General features: G+C 43.1%; 1 protein-coding gene across 2 annotated transcripts in view; it reads left to right on the forward strand.

The window, feature by feature from the left end:
• abcb7 (ATP-binding cassette, sub-family B (MDR/TAP), member 7) overlaps positions 1-11,626 on the forward strand; it is a 72,798-nt gene extending 61,172 nt beyond the window's left edge. For both annotated transcript variants that reach the window (XM_080773579.1, XM_080773580.1), the window contains 2 exons: positions 2,992-3,099; positions 9,170-11,626. In XM_080773579.1, coding sequence (XP_080629705.1) covers positions 2,992-3,099; positions 9,170-9,391 — 330 coding nt within the window. In that variant the 3' untranslated portion in view covers positions 9,392-11,626. The remainder of the gene's footprint in view (positions 1-2,991; positions 3,100-9,169) is intronic.
• Positions 11,627-23,659: the final 12,033 nt, after the last annotated feature.

Genomic DNA, 23,659 nt, shown 5'->3' on the forward strand with positions numbered 1-23,659 from the left:
ATGTCGTCGTGATTTTATGACTGCCTTTTTTTGGGGGGGCAATTTTTTTGCCAGTCCACAACACCTCGCTGGTACTGTATATGCATAACCCAAACCATAAACCTTATACCTCTAATGCCTAAACCTTGCTCCAGCCTGAAACCTTTTCCTATAATTGTAAGCTCAACTCTTTTTAACCGTAAAATAGGAAAATGGTCTTGGCCCTTTACATGTATAGTGATACAGGTGCACACATGCTGACAGTGTGCTGTTCATGTAGGCTGCAGGCTTGTATAGAACACAAGACGTATACAGTCATTCAAGTCATTCCACAAATCTCTTTGTTTCTCTCTCTCGGCATGATTAGCGCTTGGTGATTGGCTCAGGAATGAGCTTGTTGTGTGTGGGCGTGTGGGTGCATGCGTGCGTGCATGCGTGCGTGCGTGCGTGCACGCGTACCCCACCCCCTGCCACCTGCCACCATTTCTCCTTTACCAAATCCCTAGTTGAGCGTAAAGCCCACAGTCTTTGTAAATGTTAACATTAACTAGAAAAAAAAAAGCAGCTCCCGGGGAAAACTGCGTGGGCTCGCTGAAAACAACTGTAAAGCAAATTATGTTTATTTGGAGTAGAAAAAGCATTTGGAGGAATGTAACCCTCTTAAATGCAGATAGAATATTAACAACTTGAACCATATATAGCGTGCCTGTTCTGGGGTCAAAAATAGCTGTCTAAAGTTCACAGCATGTTTCAGGAATCACTGTCAATAGAATCAGCGTTTCAATAAAATTTGTGTTTCGATAGAAACAAGCAGAAATTTAGTAAATTGTAAATTTTCTTTTATCGATTTAAAAGCATAATTATGTTTAGTAGAAATATTTGCCCTTTGTGTGTATCTATTAAGTTAATAGAGAATTATCTTACCCCATTTTGGGCGGTAACCCCTTTTGGTGTTTTAAACTTTAATTTAGCTATTGAAAAATAGCAGATCTACAAGCTCATAGCGCGCCACCGAGTGGCGCGCTACGAGCTTGTAGGTCTGTTTTTTTTATCTTAAAAAAATGTGGCGCAAATCATTGAATATATATTCTCTCAAAGTGAATTTTTTTAACTCGGGTCTAAATGATGTAAAAACGTTGCTATGGGGTTGCTCAGGGTCAAACGGGTGGTTACTAGGGTGTAGTAGGCCATTGCTAGGGTAAAAGGGGAATGAACTCCCACTGCACTAGTGGTGATTCCTACTGTACTCCAGAAAAAAATGAACCCCAGCATATTATTCTTGGTGAAACGTTCGCCAAAAGTAGGCTATACGAGCTCTAGACTGGATATATTTTTGCAAAAGAGATTTCTGGTGTGGAGTGGAAAAAAGAGCGCACCAAGTACAGTTTCAACTCGGGTATGTTTGTACGAACCGTATAGAGGATTTAAAGGACCACTTCACCACTTTTCAACCTATCTTCATATAATAGGTCCTCACTAATAATCATGAAAAGATGGCGCAATTTTTTTCTACTCGGCCTGTGTCTCATAGGAGGGCTGTGGGCAGTTCAGAAACCGTCTTCCAGTGACATCATCGATGGGGAATTCAAGCTAATAGAAACTGCAGGCTTTCTAGTCCTGAAAAGTTGCAATGCGAAAATGGAAGCCATCGTTCTCACGATAATGAAAATCTAAACATTTTTGTAAAAATAATCTTGTTTTAAAAAAAAATCTTCCTATTGATGATGTCACTGGAAGACTGTTTCTAAACTGCCCACAGCCCTCCTATGAGACACAGACTGAGTAGAAAAAAAACGTGCCATTTTATCATGATTATTAGTGAGGACCTATTATATGAAGATAGGTTGAAAAGTGGTGAAGTGGTCCTTTAAGTGGTTAGTGGGACTGAGACGGTCACAGAGTTCTATTTCATCCTCCCATGGAAACTCTGGTGGAAATACTATGAAATGAAAAGGAATTCAGAGTCTTCATTCGCAAGTTTAGTATTTTCATATTGCCTCGTTGTTGTCGTAGCTTTTTATGGAACAGAGAGCAAATAACGACGTGAACGCACCGAGCCAGATATTTCTGAGCACTGTTTATTTAACCACATTACCTTAATCCATTTTGGGCGGGAACCCCTTTTGGTGTTAGCATTACGTTATGCTTTAGCTATTGAAAAATTCCAGATCTACAAGCTCGTAGCGCGCCACCGAGTGGCGCGCTACGAGCTTGTAGGTCTGCTATTTTTAGAAAAATCGAAGAACGACTGACATGGAAACATAGCTTTTCAGAAAACTGTCAGGATGTAGAAGACATCTTTTTTAATCTGATCTCGGGTCAGAATGGGTTAAGGGCTGATTTGATTTCATATATATCCTGTCATTCACATTTTTGCATCTTATTGTTTCAGATGAGTACTTGGTTACGTATATATTCTTTGTCATATTTCCTTTTTATGAATCTATTTTTTTACGATTTTACGATTGTATTGGCCTGTGTGGTTCCAGTGTTATTCCCTAAAAAGACGTAATCATCAGCTTAAATCATGGCATAACTTAAACACAAGCTTAACTTAAACACACCAAAATAATTGGATAAACACCTCCTGGCTGTCTCGGCCTTTGTCTGGCTCTCTGTGTTTTCCTTTGTGAAGTCTTTCTGTCTTTACTGTTAGTATTAGTATTTAATGTTGCGATTTATTACACTAATTCTAATAGTCTTCTGAGTTTATAGTGTTTTAACCCATTTTGGGCAGGAACCCCTTTTGGTGTTTTATACATTATGTTATAATTTAGCTATTGAAAAATACCAGATCTACAAGCTCATAGCACGCCACTGAGAAGAAATCGTGAAAATATTTCTTTCAGAAAACTGGAGGATTTTGAAGATTTTTTTTTAAATGTTTGAGGCCCAAATGGGTTAATGGACCACAGTGGAAACGAGCGCTGGCTTTTCTGTTTTTTTTTATCTAAAATGTTCGGTGATTTGCCGTTTTTTAAATCTAAAGTATTATCATTCCTTTCTATTCAGCACATCCTGAGGTCCATGAAGGAGATGGTCAAAGACAGGACGTCGGTGTTCATCGCCCACAGACTGTCCACCATCGTCGACGCCGACGAGATCATCGTCCTCGATCAGGTACGGACCCCGTTTCAGCTCAACGATCGTATCTCCCGTCCGTGGGGGGGGGGGAGTGTTGGGCGGGAGGAGTAGGCTCTCGGTGGGAGCTCCTCACTGGCAGTTGGAGCCAGGAGGATAACGGTGATAACTCACAGAAATGTGTGAAATGTCAGAAGAAAGGGGTAAAAAGCTAATAGTACTCAGATTTTTTTTTTTTTTTTTGCTTAAAGGGATAGTTCAGATATTTTTTTTTACTTAAAGGACCACTTCACCACTTTTCAACCTATCTTCATTTAATAGGTCCTCACTAATAATCATGATAAAATGGCACGTTTGTTTTCTACTCAGTCTGTGTCTCATAGGAGGGCTGTGGGCAGTTTAGAAACCGTCTTCCAGTGACATCATCATTAGGCAGATTTATTTTTTAAACAAGATTCTTTTACAAAAATGTTTAGATTTTCATTATCGTGAGAACGATGACTTCCATTTTCGTATTGCAACTTTCCAGGACTAGAAAGCCTGCAGTTTCTATTAGCTTGTATTCCTTATCGATGATGTCACTGGAAGACCGTTTCTGAACTGCCCACAACCCTCCTATGAGACACAGAGTAGAAAAAACTTGCGCCATTTTTTCATGATTATTTGTGAGAACCTACTATAATGAAGATAGGTTGAAAAGTGGTGAAGTGGTCCTTTAAGCTCTATGAAATACTTTCAATTAATATATAGTGGTTGCAACTGTATTAATTGATTGCCCGTTGGTGGGAGTTCTGCTTTGGTTTTGGTGAAATATTAAGTAGTTCCGGTCATTTTGTGGGGGGCACTGGGGGGGGGGCACGCATTTGTATTGTCGACCCATTTCTAAAATATTAGTGCAACTTTCGTAATTATTTTACCCCTCCATCACATGGAACTATGTTTTTTGTGTCCATATCACTACGCCCCCCCCCCACACACACAAAATTACCGGAACTACTTAATATTGACCAAAACCAAAGCAGAACTCCCACTACAGGACTCGGGGGGCAATCAATTAATACAGTTGCAACCACTATATGAATGGCAAGTATTTCATACAGCTTAAGTTTAAAAAATATGAACTGTCCCTTTAAGTAAAAGCATCAATGCCACAATATTAAAAATTGTAAAAGAAAAAGTACTTCACAGTTTTAATTAAGTGCAGTACTTGGGTAAATGCACTTACTGTAGTTACTTCCAGTGTTAGCAGTGGCTTCATAAATGGCCAATTAAATTGCCGGCTCAGGTCGGTCTGCTGCAGAAGTATGCCGTGTTAATTACCGTTCCAATTTGGTGGCTGGTGTAGTGATAGGCGTAATGGCCAGGGAGAACGTAAGCAGGCAGGCTCAATTCCTGCCACTTGTCACTCACCTTTCTTCAACATACTGTGCGTGAGGAAAACGCATTGTTGGCCACATCTCATCATTAACCCATTCTGACCTGAGATCAGATTCATACGAGGTTTCCACTGGACACACACTGGTCTGATTAACCCATTCTGACCTGAGATCAGATTAAAAAATGTCAGTCGTTGTTCGATTAAAAAAAAATAGCAGGCCTACAAGCTCGTAGCGCGCCACTCGGTGGCGCGCTATGAGCTTGTAGATCTGCTATTTTTCAACATGATGCTAACACCAAAATGGGTTCCCGTTCAGAGTGGGTTAACCCATTAAAACCCGAGTTAGATTCATTCTACAAAATACCGTCTAAATCAGTGGTTTCTTAAACTGTTACGTGCCAGTGGACACCCGGAAGAAAATATCTGTGGGAAAGAAATGTTCAAAATAATTTCAAACTATAGTCCGTTCGAATGTATGAACACCAAATGAGGTACAGTGTTCCGTAATGTGTGATTTAATAGATGTATGTGTTTTGAGTTGGGATGGGAACGTCCGCTCCCCTGCAGTCAGGTGAAAAGAAGCAGCTTGGACTCCTCATGCATAGAAGGAAGCATGAGGTCAGTCCGTTGCCCTCCCCCCCAGGTTGGCAGAGGAAGTGTAGCACCCAGGATTACATTAGATAATTGACGCTGGGTGGTTACAAAATTGATAAAAAAAAATTAAAAAAAAGGAGGAGTAGGGGGGGCTATAGGACAGACAGACAGACATTCTCTTAATTATTTATCAGATGCTTCAAACACTTGATTTTTCTAAAATTGCAGATGTACAAGCTCACTGTGAGCATCTGTACACCGGCTATTTTTTCCCACTATTCTAAACTACAGTATTGAAAAAAATATATATATAAAATATATATAGCTAAAATCTAAAATGACACCAATGTCTTCCCGGTCTTAATGGGTTAAGTCACGAGAACAACAGGCCACTGTTGTCAGCGCGGGGCCAACGTGATGTTTTTCCTCCTCATAAGAACTCATTAGAGCAGTCGGACTCGCGCGCACCGCTCGCTGCACCGTCTCGTTCGTCTCACTGACTAATAACTGCATGCGCTGCAGGCAGGGCTCCGCTGCCCAGCAGAGTGACACACCCCATGAACGCCTCGCCCCCCCGGGCTAGTAGAAAACCAAACGCCTCGCCCCTTCAATGGCCGTCCTTTTCATGTGCGAAAGAAACGCCTCTCTCCGTACTGCAACGTGCCGTTCGACTGTGCGGAGCATGAGAGCTGAAAGTCACCTGCCAGGCAACTGTTGTCATGTTTTATTTTTCATCCCATTTAGGCCCGACGTCGACATTTAAAAAAAATATATTTTTTAAATGTTTATTTTTTCTCTGAAAAACCTCATGTTTCTATATCAGTGGTTCTCAATATTTCATGTCAAGGACCCCCACAAATATATGAAATTGGCCTCTGACCCCCCCCCCCCCCATCTGAAAATGTGTTGTTTCAGGGACCACCTCCCAGAAGCAAAGATTTGAGTTAAAAAAAAACGTTCGCTCTGAAAGAATATATATTCAAAGCTTTGCACCACATTTTCATGATTTTTCAAAAAATAGCAGACCTACAAGCTACCTTGTAGATCTGCTATTTTTCAATAGCTAAATCATAACATAATGTTTAACCAAACACCAAAAGGGGTTCCCGGCGGCGCCCAAAATGGGTTAAAACATGTGTCGAACGTATACCATCAGTGCCAGAAGCATCTCTTCTGACACCGACACCGCTCAGCCATATACAGAGAGAAAGCGCCGCGTGCGTTTGACCTCCGACAACACGCGGCACTCCTCGATGCGGCGTTTATAACGCGACCTGTCCATCCGCCGCGGAGTTGGATACGTGACAAAGTGAGCGGGTGTGTCGCGAGTCGTGCGTTGGGTGCGTCGCACCCGAAAACGGTGGATCAAAGATCTACAAGCTGTGTTACAAGTGTTCCGCGGAGCTTTGTAGATTGTTGCTTTGTTTTCGGGTGCAACTAAAGTGTGAATCAAGCCTTGTGGTGGTGGTGGCGTGACTGTGACACGCATCGGAGGATGGCGCGGAGGCGAGGGAGGGCTTGTTTAGGCGTGTGATGCGGGGCTGCAGCGGCACAGCGTTTGTGCTGGTGTCATGAGCGGAGGAATGCCTGGGGGCGGATGGGGGGGGGGGCGGGGGGGTGCTCATTAAAATAACGAGTGGTAGCGCCGGTCACGTGCGTGACTCGTGCGAGCTACAAAGATGACGCCGACACCTCTGCATGATGCGCTCCTGGGAGGTGGGGGAAGGGGGGTGCCGTTATTTGTGTTTGACTGTGTGGGAGGTAGGCGGGTGCGCGTACGTGCATACATACACACACACGCGTGTGTGTGTGTGTGTGTGTGTGTGTCTGGCTGTGTGCAGTCTGCATGTGTCCCATGTTTTTTGCGTCGGAGAGAAGGAGAACAGTTGTCGGGGAGGCGTCACAGAGACACTCAGACTCTCACTGATCTGGGGTCAGAAAAGACTACATATTTTCCCCCCAGATTGTTATGCATTTGGCCACGGGACCCGTCATGTGAAAAGACTGTGTGCGCCCGGGAGACAAAAACACAATAGCTGATGTGACACGTTTTGAGCTTGTAAGACCTTGCAAATTTTTTTGAATAAGTAAAAAGTTGTGGGTAAACGGATTTGGAAGCTGTCACGTTTCCCTGAGGATACTGTAACATTTTCTGGGGTCCCTCTGGAACCCCCCAAAACGAACCCTGGGACCTCACAAATGCGTTCATTAACCCATTTTGGACTGAGGTCGGAAAAAAAAGCTTCTAAATCCTAATAGTTTTCTGAAAAGCCCATGTGCCCATGTCCGTTGTGCTCAACCTTATTCATGTCAAGGACCCCCAGAATTATCTCTATTGGGCCACGGACCCCCCATCTCAAAATATGTAGTTCCAGGGACCCCCTCCCAGAAGCCAATATTTTAGTTAAAAATGTTCGCTCTGAAATATATATTCAAAGATTTGCACCACATTTTCACGATTTTTCAAAAATAGCAGACCTACAAGCTCGTAGCGCGCCACTCGGTGGCGCGCTATGAGCTTGTAGATCTGCTATTTTTCAATAGCTAAAGCATAACATAATGCTAAGAGCACCAAAAGGGGTTCCCGCCCAGAATGGGTTAAATTCCATCTTCATTCCCTACTATAGTAATATACATAAAGTATGAATATAATATATGAATATATTATAGTAATGTCATATTACTATTATGAGTCTGGATGTAAACGTCAACTGATTGCAGTGATCGGTGGAGGCAATGATCAACCTGTAGTGGTCAAGTTTTGTGTGACAGACATTTTACTTAAATTATCATTTTACGTAGCCTTCTCTTGTCTGACGAGACCCTTTCTTTTGGTCAATGTATCGGTGTTTTCATTAATAAAATTACACATATCATATCATGACAATATATTTGTACATATCTGTCAAAAGGATCAAACACAAATCGATGGTGGTCCTTTGACTATGGATGTGTGTGTAAACTGAGTGCCAGGTGTTGGAGTGGGAGTAGCAGAGATTCCGGGGGGGGAAAAAAGCCCTATTTTTGGGGCTAATTTACCGGAGGTCTAAATCATGAGAGTTTTCTGAAAAACCTACTGTATGTTTCTATATCAGTGGCTCTCAAAGTTTTTCAAGTCAAGGAGTCAAGGACCCCAAAAACTATATGTAATTGGCCACCGACCCCCATCTGAAAATATGTTAAAAACTCTGAAAGAATATATATTCAAAGATTTGCGACACATTTTCACGATTTTTCTAAAATAACTAAGTATCTAAGTATAACATAATGCTTAAAAAACACCAAAAGGTGGTGCCCGGCCCGCCCAGAATGTGTTAAATATTCAATGGGGTAATTATTTGACTGTGGCCCAGATGTGAATTTATGGAGATTTGTTTCTCTCCCCAGAGCTTTGATTGAACTCCTTTTTAACCCATTCTGACCTGTGATCAGATCCATACGAGGTTTCCACTGGACACACACTGGTCTGGTTAACCCATTCTGACCTGAGATCAGATTCTAAAAATTTCAGTCGTTCTTCGATTTGTCAAAAATAGCAGACCTACAAGCTCGTAGCGCGCCACTCGGTGGCGCGCTATGAGCTTGTAGATCAGCTATTTTTCGATAGCTAAAGCATAACATTATGCTGGCAGTGGATACAATATCCAGTGTTGTTGATACAATCGCCATCTATACACATTATTATAATTTTTTCCCCAAATGTATTATACATATTAATTATAATGTTTAACTTGATTTTCATAATTGAAGTCAATGGCAGTGAGATCGGCCTAGACTATATTGCTCAAATAAGACGTCTTAGATAGTCATAGATAGTGACAAGTGTATATAGACAGATCGGCACCATGAAGTTCCGAGATCTCCTCATGGGGGAGATGTAAAGTCACAGTTGCGTTGCTGGACAACAGAGCAGTCGAAAAGGAAAAAGTCTGCCCTCTGGGTCAAGCTCCATAGCAGTTGAATTGTCGTCGAATTGCAACCACCCAAAGTGACATCTTCCAAGGCGTTGTTTTCAGCTTCCCCCAGAAAGATGCAAACGGGTAATAATAAACTCCCAATTCTAAGCGCTCGTCCAGTCTCTCTTTTCCCCCCTCATGCAACTCCTTTGCTCTTCCCTCCTTGTCCCCCCCCCCACAGGGTCGAGTAGCGGAGCGCGGAGACCACGCTGCGCTCCTGGCCACGCCCGGCAGCCTGTACGCCGAGCTGTGGAACACACAGAACAGTAAGATCCTCGCCGGCGGCCTCGGGGCGGCCGAGCCGCCCGCCCAACAACGCCTCTCCACCAAAGAGGAGGAGAGGAAGAAACTGCAGGAGGAGGTCATGAACAGCGTGAAGGGCTGCGGAAACTGCTCGTGCTGAGAGAGGAGAGGAGGAGGAGGAGGAGGAGGAGGAGGAGGAGGAGGTCGTTCTCCTCCTCCGTCAGAGGCCAGCACTGCTCTGTGAGGATCATGAACACCTCCTGAAGAGAGAGAGAGCGGTTTGAGGAGCGTATCCCTCAAACCACCAAGGTGCTCATAGGAGGGAATAATGTTCAGGGAAGAAAAAAAAGATATATAACCACAAAACAATGGCCCCGGCCACTCAAAGTAGGGTTTTAAAAGCAAAAAGGCCCTTTGATTATAACTAGACTTGATAACAAAATCAAAATGCAGTTTTTAAATTTATATATATATTTTTTGTTGTCTTTGTGGTTATAACTTTTTTCCTTTCCCCCCCCCCCCCCCCCCCCCAACTCCTCCTCCTCATGGGAGCGGAGAGATGCCATTGGTCTCCAAGCGGAGAGAGAGAGGAGGGGTGAACGCAGTCAGAGCCAGTGTGCCATTGGCTGACGTCCAGGGGACTGTGCTTGTATAATGTGAACGACATACAAACAGCTGCACAAACCCATCGTCTGATAGCCTATACGTTAGCCACACGGACGCGCCTTTTCCCACCTGAACCCTAGTGTTCCTGCTCTGGGAGCATTCGATGGAAATATTTAGCGTTACAGTGAAAACATCCGGGACCCTAGCATCGAGCCCTGGGGGACTCCGGTCAAGTATAATATAGGGTTCAGGTGGTTAATTGGCTTTGGCAACAGTTGAGGCCGCACACACATAACCAGACACATGCCTTGGACTGGAGTTTACCTATGCATTATGTTGATTTGAATTTATTTTTTAAATTATTTTTCCATGTAATTTGAAAAAAGAAAAGGATGTATAAATGTATATGACTATTTCAACATAAAACCAGCCTGTGTTTATTATTATAGATGCATATTGACCCTTTGCGTTTTGTTCCAGTAATGCCGTTTTGTCGCCACGCTGCTTTTTCCAGTCTTATCGGGTCACAGTCTATGCCTCCGATGGTGGTAATAATAGTACGGTATGCCCCGATGAAAGAATCACATTCACTTCATAAGGTCTTAACAGTACCGTGAGATGTGCCAGAAAAAAAGTGTGAATATTTGAGCTTCAGAGATTCAAAATGGCTTTTAGGGCATTGTGCAGTTCATATCTTTTATCTTTTATTCCTGGACTATTCTCATGGAAGCTCACAGTATTGATGTTAGGAATTTTACCATCATGGTCATTTTGATAAAACTGGTATAAGAAATGGAACGAAGAGTCTTACACACTGGAAACTGACAGACTGGTAGGGTCACTGTGTCCGGTGTGTGGGCTCTTAGTTATTTTCTGTTCCACATGATTGACCAGTGTGTCCTGCAGCTGGGCTTTTTCTGGAGGATGTACAAGCTCGTTTCCATTATTTTTTGATAAAACAACCTTCTATGACCTGAATACTCAGACCTAAGGTTGGATGTTTATAGAGCGCCGAAGTCTGGCGTCACTTTCAGTAGAGGGCGCCAATACACATGTATTTTTTTTATTTGCAGTGAAATCTCCATATAGGGCGATTTTTAGGTCGCTACATATAAGAACTGTGTTTGAAAAATAAACCGACCACCCCCGGCCTTTCTGTCAGTGGGAGCGGCTGTGCGTCGTTAATGATGTCCATTCATATTTGATACAGCCAGTTTCTGGAGAAAATTTGAATTAATTTGGCCGCAGAAGCCTTGAAACTACATATGAAGGCAATGTCGCTAATATACGTCACGCCCAGCTGTCAACACATTGCGTTCCTGAGATTCCTCGTTGACGTAAGCTCAGCTGGTGGTGACTAACCACGAAACATTAAATATCAATTCAATAAAAAAATAAACGTAATTAACATTCAGTTTCTGCTGTAGCCACCCCGCCTACCCGGGAATGTAGTCTCTGGGTTGTTTGACTCATTTCTAACGCTTTATATTGTTACTCTTTGTGGTATATTTGTACATATTTGAGGCGATCTAAAAATCCCCCCTATGGGAAATACAATGCAGATAAAAAGTACGCAAACCTGGGGACTGACGCCCTCTACCGACAGTGACGGTGTCACTATGGGGGTTGTACTGTATTTGTATATGAAGAGAATCCATAGAAGATTAGCTTGTACAAAAGAAAATGCAAAACCTCTCATAGCGCTGTGTTCCGAGTGGAAACGTACATGTACGAGTGGCGTGCCAGGACAGCATTTTAAACATGAATAAAGATCAGTTCAATATTTTCAGATGTTTGTGAACTCCTCTATAGTTTAATGTGTTGGGCAGATTTGGTGCCTAATTGCATTTTAGTTCAGTTTACAGGGCCTTCTCTCTCTCAGGTTAATGCATTTTTAAATGCTCATTAACAGTGAAATTGTGCAAAAATAAAAACGTAACTAATTGGATGCATATTCATCAGAGCGTCGGTGTGCCCTGGGTGGGGAGCAGCAGGACAACCCTGGACTGTTGATGAAAAGGAATCCTGTGTGTGTGTGTGTCTGTGCGTGCGTGCGTGCAAAATCCCTCTTATCACCTGTCCACTTTGCATAAGCTCCATGCGACCGCGGGGTTGAAGCACCCTCAGAGAGCGTTTCTGAGGACTCCGCGTATTTCCAACGACGCCACACATGCAGCTACGCTGTGACGCATCACAGAACAGACACATGCAGCTACGCTGTGACGCATCACAGAACAGACACATGCAGCTACGCTGTGACGCATCACAGAACAGACACATGCAGCTACGCTGTGACGCATCACAGAACAGACACATGCAGCGTCACGCAGCTACGCTGTGACGCATCACAGAACAGACACATGCAGCGTCACGCAGCTACGCTGTGACGCATCACAGAACAGACACATGCAGCGTCACGCAGCTACGCTGTGACGCATCACAGAACAGACACATGCAGCTACGCTGTGACGCATCACAGAACAGACACATGCAGCGTCACGCAGCTACGCTGTGACGCATCACAGAACAGACACATGCAGCGTCACGCAGCTACGCTGTGACGCATCACAGAACAGACACATGCAGCTACGCTGTGACGCATCACAGAATGGACACATGCAGCGTCACGCAGCTACGCTGTGACGCATCACAGAACAGACACATGCAGCGTCACGCAGCTACGCTGTGACGCATCACAGAACAGACACATGCAGCTACGCTGTGACGCATCACAGAATGGACACATGCAGCGTCACGCAGCTACGCTGTGACGCATCACAGAACAGATACATGCAGTATCTAAGTATCTTGTGGTTCCAATTTGGGAGTCCTTGAAGGGGTTCCAGGGGGTCCGCAGCCAAATTAGTTTAAGTAGCAATCATCACAATCATTTCAACCACTTAAACTATATGTTTTGTACTTTTTAGCTATTGAAAAATAGACTATCTACATATCGCGAAGGTTGTGAGCTTGTGGATCTTGAAAAACATTTGAATAATTGAGAAATGTTTTAACAGTAACACAATTTCCCCTTCTGGAGGTCCCTGGGGGGTCCATTGATGGGGGGTCCAATCGATGGGGGGTCCATTGGATGGGGGGTCCATTGCCAAATACGTATATCGTCAGTGGTGGGAAAAGTACTCAAAAGTTTTACTTTGATACAAAAATATCAATACTGCAATGTAGATATACTCAGTTACAAGTAGAAGTCCCGTATTCAAAATGTACTCAAGTAAAAGTATAAAAGTACCGGGATCAAATCAATCAAATAAAAAAGAAATAAGACTTTTATGCTTGTTTTTTTACAGGTACAGTGAAGACTCGAACATGCGATGCACTGTCAGGCCAGAGCCTTATTATGTGGCATGTGCCTGGACCACTAGGCCAGTGGGTGCCCCTGGAATCAAAATATACTTAAAGTACTAAAAGTAAAAGTACTTATATTGCAGAATGTCCCATTTCACAAGATCAAAATGTTTTGAAAATGGACTACAAGCTCAGTGTGTCGCATCGCCACACATTGAGCTTGTAGATCTGCTATTTTCAAATGGCCAAAATGTATATATAGGGTTGCAGTGATTATACTGTAGGTTTTCTAGTCCAAAGTAAAATCTCCAAAGTAACTAGTAATTCAAGTTTTCAAATAATTGCAGTAGATTTAATGTAAATAATCTGGCTCTGAGATGTAGGGTAGAAGTAATAGTATTGGAAATTGGAAATTCTAATAAGTACAAATACCTCAACACTGTAGTAAATGTACATATAGTGACTTTACACCACTGCATATTGTCCTTGACATGAAAAATGTTTTCATGGACGTTTGAGAAGAGTATGGTGTAGCAACAAGGACAAGCCATGAACCCGCCAGTCATATTTTCCTTATGAGACTGACATTAACCCATTCTGAACGGGAACCCATTTTGGTATTACCATCATGTTATGCTTTAGCTATTGAAAAATAGCAGATCTACAAGCTCATAGCGCGCCACCGAGTGGCGCGCTATACGAGCTTGTAGGTCTGCCATTTTGGAAAAATCGAAGAACGACTGACATTTTTTAGAATCTGATCTCAGGTCAGAATGGGTTAATCAGACCAGTGTGTGTCCAGTGGAAACCTCGTATGAATCTGATCTCAGGTCAGAATGGGTTAAAGATGTGAGATCTAAAGAGCGATCGTTTGATTCGTCTGTATTAGGGGCCAGCTCTCCTGCTGTGGTGGTCTGTATTAAAGGATGCCATTAGAGGCCTTTGTGTGGCGTTCTGCATGCCATTGCCTCTGCATTATGCTGCAAGGAAAGCATGGAGACGGGTTCCTCATTACCGCCCTGTACAATACAACATAACCCACAACATAAAACAGTATTTTATGTTGTACTGTATATACTTGTACTGATTTCGTGAATCGGTAAATAACTGGAACATATCTATGGTTCCTGTTTCTACTGCTAACAAATGGTTTTGCGTAACTTAAACAAGTAAGACGCGCACATTTTGGGGTTTTAAGTTAAGTTTTTTTGTGTGTGTGTGTGTGTGTTTTTTTTTTTGTGTGATACAGCTGTGCCCTCTGGTGGCGGGCGGGTGGTGTTACAGTGTGACACACAGACAGACAGACATGTTCTGCTATAGGTCTCATAGTTAGTGCAAAAAGCCCCACACAAAAACAATACCAAACGTATTGGAATAAAGCTCATTATAGAGTCTCATGCAGGAGGTAGGCCTATATATTACTCACGGTATAACGTATCATTATAACGTATACCGAGGACAGGATGAGGACAAAATGCTTCTCAATCTCAACCAGAGGGTTCCAGCTGGACCTATATATATATAACCTATATATGAAGAGACAGCAGGGCTGAATATTATTGGGAGTCGCCTAATGAATACGCACCGTAATCAGCTCCAAGGTTTAGATTAAAGGGATGACATTAACATGGAGTCATCAGCCCAGACATCTAACGCAATGGGAGAGAGAATCCAAAGCAGCCATCATCTATCTCTGGCTCCTTGGAATTCCTTTTAAGCCGAGCATTATCAAAGTACACTTTATTCTATAATGTGTGGCTTCTGAGGTGCTGGTGGGCGCTTGTTCTCTCTCTCCTTGTATACTGTCTGTACATCCCTTTGTTGTGGTCCGTTTCAATTTATAATAATGCCAATGCTTCACAGTATAAGAATGTTCTTTTCCTTTGTTTAGTTTTGTTTTTCTTTCTCCGTGTGCGCAGTGTACGGTACGTGTGTACCCTTCAGCATGACTGTGGAACATTGTAAGTGCATGCAGAGAGACATGGAACAATTAAGGTAAGATGAAATGGATTTCATATTTCTTTGCTCTAATATATATATATATGCCAAACTCTATTATGCAGAACTTATTAGGTTGGGCTCCACAGATCTTTTATAGGACTGGGGGAAATTAGTTTTGGCTCGCGACGTGATACGTTATATCACGATAGGATTGTATCGCGATATTTTGCCATTTATATTGAGATTAATCGCTGGAAGGCTAGATAACCAGCTGTAGTACAGCGACATCTAGAGCAGGGGTTCTCAAGCTGTGGGTCGCGACCCCTCGGGGGGGGGGGGGGTCCCCAAATTATATTTGCAACTGAAGGTTGCAACTGAATGGCTGGAAAAAGGAAATGAAGAGTTTACATACAGTATAGTTTATAGTACATGCATACACCTTCCCTAATATCTGGTTTCAGTATTTATGTATGGTGTATTGTCTCTATTATTAAGGTTATTGTAGCAGTCAATTTATAGTGGGGGTCGGGAGGGGGCCGGGCGGGGTCCCGAGACATTGCCGAAGCATTTCCGGGGGTCCAAAAACGTTGAGAACCCACTGATCTAGAGGAGCGGAGCAGTTTTAATTGTTTTTTTAAATAATATATTTTGTGTTAATTTTGTTGAAACTATTTACTCATCTAAGACCAGACTAGAGAGGACTGAGACCGAATGGAGTGTTAATCAAAAGACTGGACTTGCTTTCTATATACATGAGAAATACATGTATTAAATACACTTTAAACCTTAACTTGCTGAAGACAAGAAGAGCCAAAATGCTGCGTAATAGGCTAAGGTCACTCACAGCTCAGTGGCCTTGTGGTTAGAGTGTCCGCCCTGAGACTGGGAGGTCGGGGTTCGATCCCCCGGCCGGGTCATACCAAAGACTGTAAAAATGGGACCCGGTGCCTCCCTGCTTGACACTCAACATCAAGGGTTGGATTGGGGGGTAAGTCCCTGCGACATACTAGTGTCATGTCCAGGGGGTGTACTTGTACATCAAGCTGCCTCACGCTATACAGAAACAGGAGATAGGCTCCTGCCCCTATGGGCCTCATGGCTACAGAAACAGGAGATAGGCTCCTGCCCTATGGGCCTCATGGCTACAGAAACAGGAGATAGGCTCCTGCCCAATGGGCCTCATGGCTACAGAAACAGGAGATAGGCTCCTGCCCCTATGGGCCTCATGGCTACAGAAACAGGAGATAGGCTCCTGCCCCTATGGGACTCATGGCTACAGGAACAGGAGATAGGCTCCTGCCCCTATGGGCCTCATGGCTACAGAAACAGGAGATAGGCTCCTGCCCCTATGGGACTCATGGCTACAGGAACAGGAGATAGGCTCCTGCCCCTATGGGCCTCATGGCTACAGAAACAGGAGATACGCTCCTGCCCCTATGGGACTCATGGCTACAGAAACAGGAGATACGCTCCTGCCCTATGGGACTCATGGCTACAGAAACAGGAGATACGCTCCTGCCCTATGGGACTCATGGCTACAGAAACAGGAGATAGGCTCCTGCCCCTATGGGCCTCATGGCTACAGAAACAGGAGATAGGCTCCTGCCCCTATGGGACTCATGGCTACAGAAACAGGAGATAGGCTCCTGCCCCTATGGGCCTCATGGCTACAGAAACAGGAGATAGGCTCCTGCCCCTATGGGCCTCATGGCTACAGAAACAGGAGATAGGCTCCTGCCCCTATGGGCCTCATGGCTACAGAAACAGGAGATAGGCTCTTGCCCCTATGGGCCTCATGGCTACAGAAACAGGAGATAGGCTCCTGCCCCTATGGGCCTCATGGCTACAGAAACAGGAGATAGGCTCCTGCCCTATATGGGCCTCATGGCTACAGAAACAGGAGATAGGCTCCTGCCCTATGGGCCTCATGGCTACAGAAACAGGAGATAGGCTCCTGCCCTATGGGCTTCATGGCTACAGAAACAGGAGATAGGCTCCTGCCCTATATGGGCCTCATGGCTACAGAAACAGAAGATAGGCTCCTGCCCTATGGGCCTCATGGCTACAGAAACAGGAGATAGGCTCCTGCCCTATATGGGCCTCATGGCTACAGAAACAGGAGATAGGCTCCTGCCCTATGGGCCTCATGGCTACAGAAACAGGAGATAGGCTCCTGCCCCTATGGGCCTCATGGCTACAGAAACAGGAGATAGGCTCCTGCCCTATGGGCCTCATGGCTAAAGAAACAGGAGATAGGCTCCTGCCCCTATGGGACTCATGGCTACAGAAACAGGAGATAGGCTCCTGCCCTATATGGGCCTCATGGCTACAGAAACAGAAGATAGGCTCCTGCCCCTATGGGCCTCATGGCTACAGAAACAGGAGATAGGCTCCTGCCCCTATATGGGCCTCATGGCTACAGAAACAGAAGATAGGCTCCTGCCCCTATATGGGCCTCATGGCTACAGAAACAGAAGATAGGCTCCTGCCCTATGGGCCTCATGGCTACAGAAACAGGAGATAGGCTCCTGCCCCTATGGGCCTCATGGCTACAGAAACAGGAGATAGGCTCCTGCCCTATGGGCCTCATGGCTCGGCAAGGCTACTTACTACACACATGCATATTGATAGACTTAAGAATCCACCAATATGACAAGAAGTGCAAGAAGATCGAGGCACAAAACCCCAGTGTTCTTATTTGAAGCCTCCACATAAATATAATTTCATATATATTAAGTCATAGAACACACATTTGTGTAAGAAGTGGGTTAAAAACTATATATTACGCTATAACAACGTGATGAGCCAGTCAACATGTTAAAGGGACACTTCACCCTTGTTGCTAAAAAATATATGTTAATGACATTTAGAAGCTTTAGAACACTTTCATGGGGGTATTTATGTGTGTAATATGTGGTTTTAGATATTTTGGATTGTAGCAGTGAGCCTGTTGTCTCTGATGTCATGGACACTGGGCTCACTTCCTTCCTGGACTACATGTTGTCTCAGTAAGACAGCTCTCCCCCCTATCCACAAGGAGGAGCAGTGCACCAAAGAATTATGGGAATTGTAGTCCAGGAAGGTAGTGAGACCAGTGTCCATGACATCAGAGACAACAGGCTCACTGCTACAATCTAAAATATCTAAAACCACATATTACACACATAAATACCCCCAGGAAAGTGACCTAAAGCTTCTAAACGTCATTAACATATATTTTTTTTGCAAAAAGGGTGAAGTGTCCCTTTAACCCATTCTGCATGACGGGAATCTGTTTTCGGTGTTTTAACTAAAGCATTATTTAGCTATTGAAAAATAGCAGATCTACAAGCTCGTAGCGCGCCGCCGAGCTTGTAGGTCTGCTATTTTTTTGGGGGGAAAAAAAACGCGAAAATGCGGCACAAATCTTTGAATATATATTCTTTCAGAAGACTTTTTTTTTTTTTCATTTCGACATCAGGCCTATACGGTAAATGGTTCAGTGCCCAGCATTGGCTGCTGCTGTTATCGTATTATTATTCATTCATTATTATTAAAAGGTTCTCCAACTCCCTGTTGTCTGCTTTTACGCATCCATGTGTGTCTCTGATGTCGCCGACACAACTGACGTCATAGACTGGACTCCCAAAGTACTATGATAATGGGTACAGACAGCAGTTTAATGCTCTTTTAGGCCTGACGTCGAAATATAAAAAAAACGTTCGCTCTGAAAGAATATATTATATTCAAAGATTTGTGCCGCATTTTTACGATTTTTCAAAAATAGCAGACCTACAAGCTCGTGGCGCGCCACTCGGTGGCGCGCTATGAGCTTGTAGATGTGCTATTTTTCAATAGCTAAAGTATTACATAATGCACCAAAAGGGGTTCCCGTCTAGAAGGTTAAGACCTATTTTCAAAATGTTGAAAGCTAAAAAAATCAATATTAAATAAAATGCACAGTATCAACATTTTGCCTATAATGACATGTCCGAAATGTGAAACTTTTCTTCTTCTTCTTCTTATTATTATTTTTTACTTTGCAGCAGTACAGTATATCATTGCTGTGGGGCAGGAAAACTCATATCTCCATATTTAAACGTTTCCTTTTGTAAATTAAAGCCCTGCTTAATTACCATATACTATACGGTGTCATTCAAAAATAGTAAACAAACTACAAGCTCACAAGTGTGAACGCATCGCATCGCGACAGTTTTTGGACACACAATAATACACGGTTTCCACGATATCCAAATTCTGGCCCCCAAAGAGAACAAACCTAAAAGAATCCAAGGAAGGTTGGTCACCCTCTGCAGCTCCTCAGGTGTCATTTTAAGAGTTCATCCAACCGCTTTGGAGCCCACACTTTGTTCACTGAACAATGTCCTCTGTTATTAAATGACTTATTGGTATACATGATAGTTCACTAATTGGCTTATTGATATTTTAGTGTGTGCACTAATTGTATAATGTGCTTAGTAATTGTTTAGCCTCCAGTATCACGAAAGCTTATTTGACATTTGAGACGGATAAATAAGTCAATTTCTCCACAAAAACCTAGTTCAGTCAGACAACTCGTGAATAGATTTACCAATATTTATTGCAGAATGAGTAATGAGTCTGCATATGATATTTGACTTGGGCGTTCGGCTCTGCTGGATTTTCCCCCTGCTCGGCACGATTAAGCACCAACATAAAACATTAAGAGCAGAGAGATAGATATACAATAAACCCCCCCCCCATGGGGAGCATAAATAGCAGAGCCCACCGGTGGTGCTGGGGTGGTGGTGGGAGTCAGCATTATTGAGGGTTTTTAATGATGTGCTTCTGACTATAAGACTCTGGTGACTCTGCCATCCTGCTGCTCCTGGATTTAAGCTCGGCTTTTGACACTCTTGATCACAAAACCCTAATTTCCCGCTTAGTGTGTTGGTGTCAGGGACACTGCTTTAGCGTGGTTCTCGTCATACCTTCCGGAGCGATGCTTCTCTGTCAAATTTGGAGATTTTGTATCGCCCTCCACCCCCCTGTCCTCTGGAGTCCCCCAGGGCTCGATCCTTGGGCCGATACTCTTCTCCCTATATCTCCTCCACCTTGGCCTAATCTTTAAAAAGCATGGCATCTCTAAACCATCTGTATAATGATGATTCTCAAATATACATGCCCCTAAAAACACCTCTGCTTAATTGTATAACCAAAATTAAGGCATGGATGGCGCTAAACTTCCTAAGCGTTAATGAAAGCAAGACTGAGGTCATAGTGTTTGGGCCTAGTGGCCCTGGGACTGTTCCCACTGACCTAGGCCCTCTGCAGCCTTACGTGAAACCGGTTGTCTCAAACCTTGGCGTAGAATTTGATAATGCGCTCAAACTTGACCAAACAGATAAATGCTGTGGTCAGATCCAGCTTTTACCATCTGAGGTTTTTAGCTAAAATCAAGGCTGTACTTTCCTTTGGTTTTCCATTTTGAGCGTGTTATTCATGCCTTCATCACCACGCGCCTGGACTACTGTAACGCTCTCTATTGCTGGCCTAAACCCAGCATCCATTGCTCGGTTTCAGTTAGTCCAAAATGCAGCGGCACGCCTTCTAACTGGAACTCGCAGGCGGGACCACATCCCACCCGTTCTGGCGTCACTAGTACACTGGCTCCCTGTGCGTTTCAGAATTGACTTTAAAATCTCATTATTAGTCTTTAAAGCGCTGAATGGTTTGGCACCTCAGTATTTGGCGGATCTTATTGAGGTGTACAATCCCCCAAGGTCACTGCGGTCCGCAGGCCAGCTAAACCTTAGGGTAAAAAAGAAGACCCTCTTAAAGACCAGAGGGGATAGAGCCTTTTTCCATCATAGCCCCCAAATTATGGAATGCGCTCCCCCCCCCCCCCCAATGTCAAACTGGCCCCCTCCATAGAGACCTTTAAATCCCACCTAAAGACCCACCTCGACACCTTGGCTTAGTTTTAACCCAGGTTGAGTTTCCATGGTCCATGTTTTGTGTTTTGTTTTGTATCTGTTTTGTATTTCTTCGTATGTTTGCTGTTGTTCTCTGTGTTTAGCTACAGTGTATTTAGTTTTATTCTTCTGTACAGCACTTTGTAAACTCTGAGTTGTAAAATGTGCTTTGTAAATAAAGTGGATTGGATTGGGAGCAAACAACCAGGAACCATATATGCAGAGGAAGGCGGGAAGAGCATGCAGTCTAGCGAGCTTAAGTAGCCCGCCCAATTGGTCAGCTGACTGCCGCATCGGCGAATGACGTGTGGGACTTGCACACACTTATACGCCCACATAGTAATGCAGCATGTTAACCCCTTGAGTATAGTATGCGCCCTTTGAGCATGGCATGAACTTACTGCACTTTGGCTCTGTGGGATAGTAGTAGACGTAGTAGTAGTAGTAGAAGAAGAAGAAGAAGAAGAAGGAGGAGGAGGAGGAGGAGCCCGGAGGGACCCGGAGGGAGTCCAGGGTTTAAGTGGTTAAATGTATCTGTGGTGGTCATATGACACTCGGGCTGTATTTTGCGTGTCTTAAAGGGACACTTCACCCTTTTTGCAAAAGAAAATATGTTAATGACGTTTAGGAGCTTTAGAACACTTTCCTGGGGGTCTTTATGTGTGTAACATGTGGTTTTAGATATTTTAGATTGTAGCAGTGAGCCTGTTGTCTCTGATGTCATGGACACTGGGCTCACTTCCTTCCTGGACTACATGTTGTCTCAGTAAGACAGCTCTCCCCCCTATCCACAAGGAGGAGCAGTGCACCAAAGAATTATGGGAATTGTAGTCCAGGAAGGTAGTGAGACCAGTGTCCATGACATCAGAGACAAGAGGCTCACTGCTACAATCTAAAATATCTAAAACCACATATTACACACATAAATACCCCCTGCAGGAAAGTGATCTAAAGCTTCTAAACGTCATTAACATATATTTTTTTGCAAAAAGGGTGAAGTGTCCCTTTAAGTTAAGTAAAAAGACCTGGTACTTAAGACACGCAAAATACATGGTGTGGACATTCCTGTTATTCTTTCCAGTTTAGCAAGTATTGGACTTTAGCGCTTTATTAAAGACTATACAGAAATATGAGAAAATGTCTAAATCATATGAATGAAAGTTGCTGAATATTCTTTATGTCATGTGGATTCATGAATATGTCTGGGAAAACTAAAGCAACTAGAATAAAGAATACTGATATTGGGAGAATCTGAGGATTTTCTCAATCTAATCTAATGTATTATCCTAAAATGTCTATCTAAATCTATACCGTATGCTACAATTCTTTATCATGTCACGAAAACTGGACAAACTTTCATTAGAATCAATGTTTGATGAGTCAGGTAGTAAGTAAAACCAATAGCATTCTTTCCACCAGAGACACCGGAGAGCTCCAAAACAAACTGATTCCACTGCAGGCAGTGTATCTCTGACTTCAGAGAGAGATCATTTTAAATTAATAACCGTCATGAATAAACAAAGACACCTCCACATCTATTCTCTTACTGTACAAACATTTCCATGTGAAGGACCTTCACAATTATTTGATATGCGCAGCCCCGTCTGAAAAGATTTTGTGTCAGGGACCCCCATAAGAGTTGTGTTCTATTTCTCTCGTTTTTTTCCCCCTCAAATGAAAAACATAAAGGACAGGGATGTAAAAAATAAAAGCAACAACAATACACAAAACCAAAAAGGTTTCAAGATTATCTTTAACAATTTTTCCAAGATCTTTTCACAATCTTTCAGGAACTAGCAGATCTACAAGCTCTGAGCTTCTAGATATAGGCTATTTTTGAACTTCCAAAATATAGAATTGGTTTTAAACTTAAAGTTGATTAACCCATTCTGGACGGGAACACCTTTTGGTGTTTTAACTAAGCATTATGTTATACTTTAGCTATTGAAAAATCGCAGATCTACAAGCTCACAGAGCTCCACCGAGTGGCGCGCTACGAGCTTGGAGGTCTGCTATTTTAGAAAAATCGAAGAACGACTGACATATATTTTAATCGTGAAAATGCGGCGCAAATCTTTGAATAATAATATATTCTTTCAGAAGACTGTTTTTTTTTTATTTCGACGTCAGGCCTGAAGTGATTAACCTGGTTGAGAACCACTGTTGTACATACAGTAGCGGTATATTGTATTCAGGTAAAGATGACATATAAGACTATAAGACATGCTTATTAATACAGTCGTCACAGACAAATAGTGTTTGTGTGATGATGAATAATAAATTAATTGCTGCAAAGAAATATTCAGATGAAAAGTGCAGGCTACACTAAGAGGCATAGAAACACACATCGCCATTAAGGCCTGACGTAGAAGAAAAGAACTGCTAGACGTAAGAATATATATTAAAAGATTTGTTCCGCATTTTTACGATTTTTCAAAAATAGCAGATCCACAAGCTCATAGCAAATTATAACATAATGCTTAGTTAAAACACCAAAAGGGGTTTCCTGTCCAAAATGGGTTAAACTCAGTTGAATTATACAGACTACAATGAATCCCAATGCATTTTTCCCGTAGACATTTCAAAAAGTATTTATTTAAAGACCTTTTAAGCGTCATACGAAGCCAACTCGAGTCGTGACA

Source organism: Protomyctophum bolini, assembly GCF_963924005.1.
Source record: "Protomyctophum bolini genome assembly, chromosome: 10".
Classification (NCBI taxonomy): domain Eukaryota; kingdom Metazoa; phylum Chordata; class Actinopteri; order Myctophiformes; family Myctophidae; genus Protomyctophum; species Protomyctophum bolini.